This window comes from Suricata suricatta, chromosome 5 (genome assembly GCF_006229205.1).
Source record: "Suricata suricatta isolate VVHF042 chromosome 5, meerkat_22Aug2017_6uvM2_HiC, whole genome shotgun sequence".
NCBI lineage: Eukaryota > Metazoa > Chordata > Mammalia > Carnivora > Herpestidae > Suricata > Suricata suricatta.
In genome coordinates this window covers 1,817,880-1,828,035 of record NC_043704.1, presented here as the reverse complement: position 1 = coordinate 1,828,035, position 10,156 = coordinate 1,817,880, and the positions used below count along the sequence as shown (strand labels likewise).

The following is a 10,156-nucleotide window of genomic DNA, read 5'->3' as shown; positions in this document are numbered from 1 at the left end:
GGTCAAGGCACACATCTCTTCCCCTGGCAGCTCTTCTGGCAGCTCTCCACATTTTTCCATGGAATTACTTTGGCCCTTTTGTCAAAAGTCAATCACTGAGTGTTCCTTCACTTCAGGACACCTTCTGGGACTACTGTCTGCAGTGTTGGTTCTTTTACACTGTTTTATTTTTATTCTTTCAGACATTCCACTTACAAACTTGTTGCTCTACTTTGTCTTCTGTATCACTTTCTCTCTGATCCTTTTGAAAACTCCTTCCCTGTTTCATTCTCTTTCTCTTGGCTTATTTGACCTCTGTCTTTTTTTTTTCTTTTTTTTTTTTCTTTTTTTTTTTGTCTTACTACAATTTCGGTCATGTCTCTTTTTCCTTGGACTTTTTGTGATCTCTGAGACAGTCTTGTCTTTCTCTTTCACTTCCTTTCTCAGATGATTTCTTTTTCCGTTTCTCTCCTGTGTTTGGTCGGCTGTCATCTCTCATTTCAGGTTTTCCATGCATTTTTATTTTGAGGTTTTCATCTTATTTGTGGTGATTTACATTATTGCTGGTTGTCTGGTTTAATTATATTTAACTCATGTTGGAAAGTTGTGTCATAGTTTTCCTCTGCTTTGCAGTTAACTTTTGTGGAGTATTTTATATTAGCCGAAACGTTTCATCCTTCCTCTCTTTTTTCTTACAGTAGAAGCTCTGTATGACTGTTGGGTTCCATTTTTGAATAACGAGGAGGTGTGTGTGTGTGTGTGTGTGTGTGTGTGTGTGTGTGTGTAATTTTCCTGGACCAGTAGTTACCAGTGACTTTGTGGGGAAGAGGGAAGAGCTCGGGCAGGTTACTTATTTTCTGATTGAAGAGTATCCTCTCCTGTTAGGACAACGAAATGCAGTGTCTACACAGCGGTGCCTTGGGGGCATGCTGTCGAGTTCTGATCTGGTGGTAAGACGCCATCCCTGGAGGACCCTGGACCATAGCCACTGGTTTTTCTTCTCCTCCGTCACAAAGCCACTGAAGCATGCTGCTCCCCCTTCTAAGTGATACTGTTTGAAGTGTCGGAGTCGGGAGCTGACAGCCAAGAAAGAAATCTTGAGATGTCTTCGGTGCAACAAGCTGGTTTTATTACAGCGCGGGTACAGGACCGTGGGCGGAAAGAGCTGCGCTAGGGTGTGAAGAGTGACCGATTCTATCCTGTGGAGTTGGGGGAGGTAAAGACAGGTGTAAGATTCCAAAGAGACTCTCATAGACTAAAGAGGACTCCCAGGATCTGGAAGTCTGGCTGCTAGCAAGTTGCTTTCTCCTCTAGCAAATCATTAACATGAAGACGGTAGGGAGTTCCTGGAGGAAAGCTATTACTCTGTCTGCCTCAAGCATTTGTCAACGGGCTGCAAGTTATAAGGAAAATTTGTTTTGTGTACATTTCCTTCTGCCTTTGTTTCCCACATCACGAGGAGGCCTCTTCCCTCCAGAAGTACCGTCTTGAGTTCACTGCTGCTCGTCCTGTGTAGGTCCTGGGAGTGCCCAGGAGCAGGGCTCTGACCTCAGTCCTCCTCTGGTCAGGGTGGGGCCCTGTCTCCTTGGGAGGAACGCTGGTTGATGTGTCCTTGTGTCCCACTGTCACCTCGATCCTGCTGTCCTTTGCCGCCTCCGCACAACCCCTGCTTGTAGGTTTCAGGGGTCGTTTCCCCACTTACGTGTAATTTCAAGCTTTTCTTACTTCCCGTATGATGAAGTACGGGCTGTGGATGATTCTGTTACCTTTCCTTGTTGGGCCTGCAGTTTATAGAGGACGTGGGGAGAACCTGAGTGTGGGCGACCCCATTATCCAGGGAACCAGGCTCTTATCTTCTTAGTTTCTGCTAGATTTGTCGTTGCGGCCACGGCTGGGTTTCTAGTTTTCTTCTTCTCCTCCTCCCTTCCGCCTCCCTCCCTCCTTCCTTCTCTCCCTCTGTTCACAAACCTTTTATTTCCCTAAAAATTTGTCAAGTTAAATAGACTCTCAGAGTCTCCGTTTCTGGCTTTCTTGATCTTTTCCGTGGCGTCTTTGTTTTCCGTTTTGCCGATTTCCGTTCTTACGTTTTCCTTCTACTTTCTTCATCTTTATCATCATATTCTTTCCAGTTATTGGGTGGACACCCAGTCCCTGACATGGACGCTCTTCTGCTCTGCTAATGTGTCGAAGGCTTTCACCTTTGTTCTGAGCAGGGTTTTAGTTGTATCTTACACATTTGGAAACACCATAGTTTCCCTCTAAATATTTTCCCAAGTTTTATTATAATTTCTTATTTGATTTATGAGTTATTTATAAGTGTAGTTTAGAATTTACAAATGGCAGAAGCTTCTCTTTGTGTTTTTGTTTATTTATTTTTTTTTTTTGCTATTGATCTCATTATACCTTTTCATATTTCATCAAGTTTTGTATTTTGGATCATTCATCCCCCCCCCCCACCCCCGTGCCTGAAGAGCTTCTATTCTAACTTCTTTTAGTGGGTTTGATGGCAGCATTTTCTCTCCATGTGCTTGAAACATCTTTATTGTAACGTTGTTAAGAGTAGTTTTGCTCTGTACGGACTGTGGCTAGTTCCCTCTGCAGAGCGCAGCCCTCTGCCCCCGCCCCGGTGCTCCTGCGGGGATGCCGGCCGTCCCCGCGTCGCTCCTCCGTGCGGCTGCCTTCTCTCCCGGCTGCGCACAGCAGAGATGTTTTTGTAAGAGAATAGAAACTTTGAAAGCAGAGATACAAGTATGACGCGCCCTCATGTTCTATCATCCTCCCTTAAACAGTTCTCCGCATTTGACGTTACTGGTCCACTTTGTACGTCTCCTTTCTTCCCTGTGCTTTCTGCACATTATTTAGGTATAACTGTGTGAGCACCTCTAACAATTAAGGATTTGACAACCACAAAGCATGATTAGGCCTAGCAATATTGATAATAATTTCATATTGTTTAATACCTATCCCAAGTTTAAATTTTACCAATTGTCTCAGAAATAACCCTTTTACAATTGGTTTGTTAGAATGAGGATCCAGATAAAGTTCACTCATCTGACTTTGCTGGATTTGTGCATGTCTCTTCTACCCTATCACGATTTCCCCCTCTTGTTCTGTACGGAGTGTTTGTTGAGGAAATCACGTCGTTCGTCCCCTAGGATCTCCCACATTCTGGATCTGATCGATTGCATCACGGTGTCATTTAGCCCAGCCCTCTGTCCTCGGTGTCTCCTGTTCCCTGCAATGAGATCGGAAGCTTCTTCTGAGCCGGGCCTGGTGTTGGCGGCAGTCCTGTGTCTAGGATGCTCAGCAGCGTCCCTGGCCTTTACCCTCCAGACGCCAGAAGCACTCTGTGGCTTTGATAACCAAAACATGTCTGCAGACACGTTGCCAGATGTCCCTAGGAGGTTAAGTTGCTCTTGTTTGTAAACTGTAGATCTACAGACTTGATTGGAATCAATTAAACTCTTCTCGGAGGCTTCATAGGTGGTGTTGGATGCCTCGGATTGCGTTTCGTCAGGAGAGTGCGTGGTGTCTGGCGTCCGAGTGTTTTCCTTCTGATGTTTAGATTCGTCGGTGGCTTTGGCCTGATCCATCCACCGTCAGGTTCTCCGCCAGCCTTTCGCCTAAACAGCTTCGTAGACACTGCTGTCCGTTACCCAGGTCTGTGACGTCATCAGGTGTCACAAACTGATGGATTTATACTTCTGTGATTCTTTATGAAGTTAGCGCGTGGACGTTTTCCATGAGGAAAAGCGGATCAATTATTTGAAATACAGTTTGTATTTGTATTTCGCAGCATACATGCTTAATTCTGTCCCCTTGTGTGCAGGCCTTTATTTGTTTTACGTTTATTTACTTCTTTTTGAGCGAGAGCGAGCATGAGTGGGGGAGGGCAGGGCGGGTGGTGGAGGGAGAATCCCCGGCAGGCTCCACGTGGTCAGTGCGCAGCGCTCAACACGGGGCTTCTGGTCACAAAACTGGGATATCACGACCAGAGCTGAAATCAAGAGTTGGTCACTTAACTGATGGAGCTACCTGGGCGCCCCGTGAGTCTCTATTTATTTTTTTCATTTATTTATTTTTTTAGAGAGAGAGAGTATGTGCGTACAAGTGGGGGAAGGGGCAGAGAGAGAATCTTAACAGGCTCCACACTCAGCGCGGAGCCTGACACAGGACTTGGTCTCACAACCTTGAGATCCTGACCGGAGCCAACCTCCAGAGTTGCCTAACCAACTGAGCTACCCAGGTGCCCACGTATGGATCCTTGAAATAGTAAGTTGGTGCCCAGAAACTCTGAATATGAACAATGAGGAATTTATAAGAATTATCATCATGAGTTTATTTATTTTAATGTGTTTGATGTGCTTTAGTCTTTTTTTAATTTTTTTTTTAGTTTATTTTTGAGAGACAGAGAGAGACAGTGTGAGCAGGGAGGTCAGAGACAGAGGGAGACACAGAATCTGAAGACGGGCTCCAGGCTCTGAGCTGTCAGCACAGAGCCTGATGTGGGACCCAAACCCATCAACTGCAAGATCATGACCTGAGCCGAAGCTGGAAGCCGGACACTCAACCGACTGAGCCCCCGCAGGCCCCCTGTGCTTTAGTTTTTGAACTCACTGTTACTTTTGATGCTCGGATTGTACCAACTTTGGCCATTGGGAGCCCTCTGAGGTGGAGTTTTGTGGACCTCACATGCCTGTACTTGTCTTGGGAGCTTTCTGGTTTTCATCTATGACAACATGTTCCAGGGTTATCATGTACCTTTCATGCCACAGACACGGAGTCAGCCGTCTGTCCAGGAAGACCTGTGTACCGGACACTGGGTGTTCCTACACATCTCCTTCCTCCTCACCGTCAGCTCCTCTTGGAGGACTGCCTGTGACTGCTGTGGGAAGAGGACCGGAAGTGGACAACAGTTTACATCTCCCGGGTGGCCAGAGCCATGAAGGAAGGGGGCCAAGCTGGGAAAGCCCAGTCCTGTGGCTGCAGATCGGGACCGCCTCGAGAGATAACTTAGACCCCAGAGTCCCTGTGGGAGCATCCTGACCCTGCCACTGCAGGGTTTTAGCTGAAACTGCACTCTTGCTTGGCCGTTGTCTCTTTCCTGTCCTGTTTTTTTCACTTTCTTCAGTTTGTTCTGGGTGGAATCCATCACTTCCCATGGAGCCTCATCTCGTGGTCGGCTTCTGTAGAACCTGATCTGAGATGCTGCGTTCCTTTGATGAGAAACGGTATTTATTTAGGAACGTGGTTGTTGCTACCAGGGCTTTATTACTCCCAGCTTTTCCGGGATTTTGTTTTACCTTCTAAAAATGTTAATTAACGAATTATTTAAATTCTAGTACAGTTAACATGCAGTGTTCTGTTAGCTGCAGGTAAAGAAGAAGGTGCTGCAGCAGTTGTGTGCGGCGCCCGTCACGAGAAGTGTGCTCTCATCCCCTCTCCCTACTTTACCGCCTCCCCTCTGGGGACTCCCAGGTTGCTCTCTATAATGAAGAATCTGGTTTTTGGTTTGTCTCTTTTTTTCTTTGCTCATTTGTTTTGTTTCTTGAATTCCACATAGGAGCGAAATCACGTGGTATTTGTTTTCCTCTGACTTATTTCACTTAGCATTATATTTGCTAGATCCATTTCTGTTGTCTCAAATGGCCAGATTTCATCATTTTTATGGCCGAGTACCATTCCGTTGTATATAAATACCATATCTTTTTTTAAATATTTACTTTTGAGAGAGAGAGAGAGAGAGAACCTATGCAAGTGGAGGAGAGGCAGAGGAGATGGACCCAGAGGATCTGAAGCAGGCTCTGTGCTGACAGCAGTGAGCCCAGTGCAGGGCTTGAACTCATGAACCATGACACCATGACTTGAGCCAAAGTTGGACGCTGAACTGACTGAGCCTCCCAGGGGCCCCAGTAACAAAGCTTCTGTATTTATTCATCTACTGATAGACACTGGAGCTGCTTCCATATTTTGGCTCTTGTCAGTAATGCTGCAGTAAACATAGGGGTGTGTGTATCTTTGTGAATTAGTGTTTTCACATTTCTTGGGTGAATACCCAGCAGTGGGATTAGTGGGTCAGCTGGTGATTCTATCGTCAACTTTGTGAGTCACCTCCATGCCGTTTCCACAGTGATTGCACCAGTTTGCATTCCCACCACCATCCTTGAAGGTTTCTTTCCCTCTCCATCCTCTGCACCACTTGCCGCTTTGATTTTGGTTCTTGCTCTTCTGACAAGTGTGAAATGATACCTCATCACGGTTCTGACTTCCGTTAAGCTGATGATGAGTGATGTTGAGCATCTGTTCATGTGTCTGTTAGCCATCTCCGTGCCTCTGTTTTGGGGAAATCTTCATATGTTTTGCCTGTTTTTAATTGGATCATTTGGGGGGGGTTTGGTGTTGAGCTGTGTAAGTTCTTTATATATTTTGGATTCTAACCCTTTATCGGCTATGTCATTTGCAAATATCTCCTCCCATTCAGTTGGTTGTCATTTTGTCTTGTTGCTTGTGTCCTTCACTGTTTAGAAGCTTTTTATTGTGATGTCATCCCAATGGTTTGATTTTGCTCCTGTTTCCCTTGCCTGAGAAGGCATGGCTAGAAAAATGTTGCTGCAGTCTGTCACAGAAATTACCGCCTGTGCTCTCTTCTAGGACTCGTATGGTTTCAGGCCTCACATTTAGGTCTTGAATCCATTTTGAGTTCATTTTCGTGAACGGTGTCAGAGAGCGGTCCCGTTTGATTCTTTTGCTTGTGGCTTTCCAGTATCCCCCGCACCAGTTGCTGATGAGACTCTCTTCTCCCCGTTGCATCTTCTTGCCTCCTCTGTCACAGACCAACCGACCACACAAACATGGGTTTATGTGTGAGTTTCTGTTCCCTTCTGTTGACCTCCGTGTCTGTGTCTGTGCCGACACCACACTGCGTTGACCACTACAGCTTTGTAGTGTGTCTTGAGATCTGGCATTGAGATGCCTCCCGTCTTGTTCTTCTTTTTCAAGGTTGCTTTGGCTACTCGGGGTCTCTTTTGTTCCATACCAATTTTAGGATTGTTTGTTCTAGTTTGGTGAAAAATATTGGTATGTTGATAGAAATTACTTTAAATCTGTAGATTGCTTTGGGCAATATAGACCTTTTAACTGTATTTGTTTTTCCAGTCCGTGAGCATGGAATATCTCTCCATTTGTTGTGTCATCTTCAATTTCTGTCATCAGTGTTTTATAGTTTTCAGAGAACAGGTCTTTTCCTTTCTTGGTTAATGTTTATTCCTAGGTATCTTCTTTTTAGTATTGTTATTATTTTTCTAATGGTCTTATTTATTTTTGAGAGACAGAGACTAAGCATGAGTCGGGGAGGGGCAGAGAGAGGGAGACACAGAATCGGAAGCAGGCTCCAGGCTCTGAGCTGTCAGCACAGAGGCCGATGCGGGGCTCGAATTCACGAACCATGAGATCATGACCTGAGTCAAGGTCAGACAAGTAACCGACTGAGCCACCCAGGCGCCCTGGTATATCATTATCTTTTGGTAGTTGTAAATGGAATTGTTTTCCTAATATCTCTTTCTGATCTTCATTATTAGTTCATAAGAATGCAACAGATTTCAGGGGCGCCTGGGTGGCTCAGTCGGTTAAGTGTCTGACTTCGGCTCAGGTCATGAGCTCATGGCTTGTGAGTTCGAGCCCCGAATTGGGCTCTGCTTCAGATTCTGTGTCTTCCTCTTTCTCTACCCCTCCCCTGATCACATTTTGTTATCTCTTTCTCTCAAAAATAAATACTATGAAAATAAAATAAAAATAAATAAAATGCAACCGATTTTTGTATATTGGTTTCATATTCTGTAACTTTACCAAATTAATTTCTGAGTTCTAATAGTTTTATGGGAGTCTTTAGGGTTTTCTATATATAGTATCAAGTCATCTACAAAAAGTGAAAATTCTGTGTCTTACTTACCAGTTTGGATACTTTTTATTCTTTTCATGTCTGGTTGTCTTGGCTGGGACTTCTAGTACTAGGTTGAATAAAAGTGGTGAACGTGGACACCATTGTCTTGTTCCTGATCTTTAGGGAATAGCTCTCAGTTTTTTACCATAGGGTGTGATGCCTGCTGCGGGTTTTCCAAACATGGACTTTATTTTTTTCATGTTTCTTTTTGAGAAAGAGAGAGAGAGAGGGGAGGGGAGGGGCAGAGAGGCAGACATGGAATCCGAAGCAGGCTTCAGGCTCTGAGCTGTCAGCATAGAGCCCAACGCAGGGCTCAAACTCACCAACTGTGAGATCATGACCTGAGTTGAAGTCAGATGCTTAACCGACTGAGCCCCCCAGGCGCCCCTCATAACGTGGCCTTTATTGCATTGAGGCATGTGTCCTCTAAGCCTACTTTGTTGAGGGTTTTTTTTTTTTATCATGAATGGGTGTTGTACTTTTTTTCTTTTTTAAAGAAAAGAATAAATCATGTATTCTTGTAGCATTTGTAACTCAATTTTTTTTCTTCTTTCTTTTGGAAATATTAAGTAACTGGTTGTTTTGGCTTACATATCACATTTTTCCCTCCACTAGTTTAAAGCTCTGAACTCTATTTCCGTTTTTTCCCCTAGAGGTTATTCTAGTAATGCTGTTGGGCACACATGACAAAGTCTACAGTTACTTGTACTCTAAGTTCCCTTCGGAGCGATGCCGAGACCCAGGAGCAGCAGCTGGAACCAGATTTCTCCCAACTTCCTGTTACTGTTGTCCTTCTTAGGACATTTCAGGTCTGTTTCTCATCCTACAAAGTGGATGCCATTGTTTCGACTTCTAGAGATCGTGGTTATTCAGGTTTGTCAGTTTCCCGGCTTCCTTTTTATCTTGCATCTCGGACCTTCCTGTATATCATGTTGTTTCCGTTTTCCCTGAAGGGTGATTAGCACGCAGTGTTCCGCCGGGTCCGGCAGCACCGCACAGGGTCAGGGTTCTGTGTGTCCCTCCGCGGTGATCGTGGGGACTGCACTCCTGACCGCCTTCACCGACCTCACCCATGCCTCACCTACCTCCCCTTTGGCAAACACCAGTTTGTCCTCTGTATATGAGTCTTTTTGTTGTTGTTTTTCTCTTTTTATTTGGTTTCTTCCAATGTTTTGCTTCTTTTTTTTTTTAATGTTTGTTTATTTTTGAGAGAAAAAGAGAGCACGAGTGGGGGAGGGGCAGCAAGAGGGAGATACAGAATCGGAAGCAGGGTCCAGGCTCTAAGGTGTCAGCACAGAGCCTGATGCAGGGCTTGAACCCACAAACTGTGAGATCATGACCTGAGCTGAAGTCAGACGCCTGACTGACTGAGCCACCCAGGGGCCTCTCTAGTGGTTTATTTCTTAAATCCCAGATATGAATAAAATCCTCTGGTATTTGCCTTTCTTTGCCTTTCTCTGACTGAATTATTTTGCTTAGCACAGTACTATATAGACCATTTCATGCTGTTTCATTCTTTTTATTTTATTTAATGTGTTTAGGTTTATTTATTTGTTTTGAGAGAGCGAGGGGAAGAGGAGGGTGGAGGGAATCCCAAGCCGGCTCTCTCCCGTCAGCACAGAGCCCGAGGCGGGGTTCGGTTTGTCAACCCCATGAGGTCATCACCTCAGCTGAACCGAGAGTCAGGCGGTGAACCCCTGAGCCACCCAGGCGCCCCGAATGGTGAGCGCTAGTCCGTTGTGTAGATACGCCACATCTTGTGTATCCGTCGGTCTACCATTGGACCCTTGGGCTGCTTCCATGTTTTGGCTGTTGTAAATAATGCTGCAGTGAACAGAGTGGTGCGTCTATCTTTTTGATTGATGTGTTCATACTCTTTGGGTAAATGCCCCGTAGTAGAATCACTGGGTCACGTGGTAATTCTGGTTTAATTTTTTGAGGACTCTCCATACTGTTTTCCATGGTGACTGTGCCAGTTTGCATTCTCAGCCACAGTGCACAAGGGTTTCTTTCTCTCTGTGTCCTCCCCAACACTTCTTGTTTCTTGTGTTTGTGATTCGTGTCATTGTCTGTCCTCCTGAACTATAGACATTCTTGCTACAACATGATCTATTCATTCTGGACAATACCATGCACTGAAAAGAATAGGCCTTAGGTTGAAGGTAAAGGGCAATGATTCAAGATCTGTGTGGCTCTGAAACTAGAACACTTAACAGAAACCAGAACAGTCCTAATAAA

At 45.0% G+C, this 10,156-nt stretch overlaps 1 protein-coding gene across 1 annotated transcript in view; it reads left to right on the top strand.

The window, feature by feature from the left end:
- LOC115292533 overlaps window positions 1-10,156 on the top strand; it is a 58,456-nt gene that overhangs the window by 42,869 nt on the left and 5,431 nt on the right. The window contains exon 4 of the mRNA XM_029940605.1: window positions 8,718-8,791. Coding sequence (XP_029796465.1) covers window positions 8,718-8,791 — 74 coding nt within the window. The remainder of the gene's footprint in view (window positions 1-8,717; window positions 8,792-10,156) is intronic.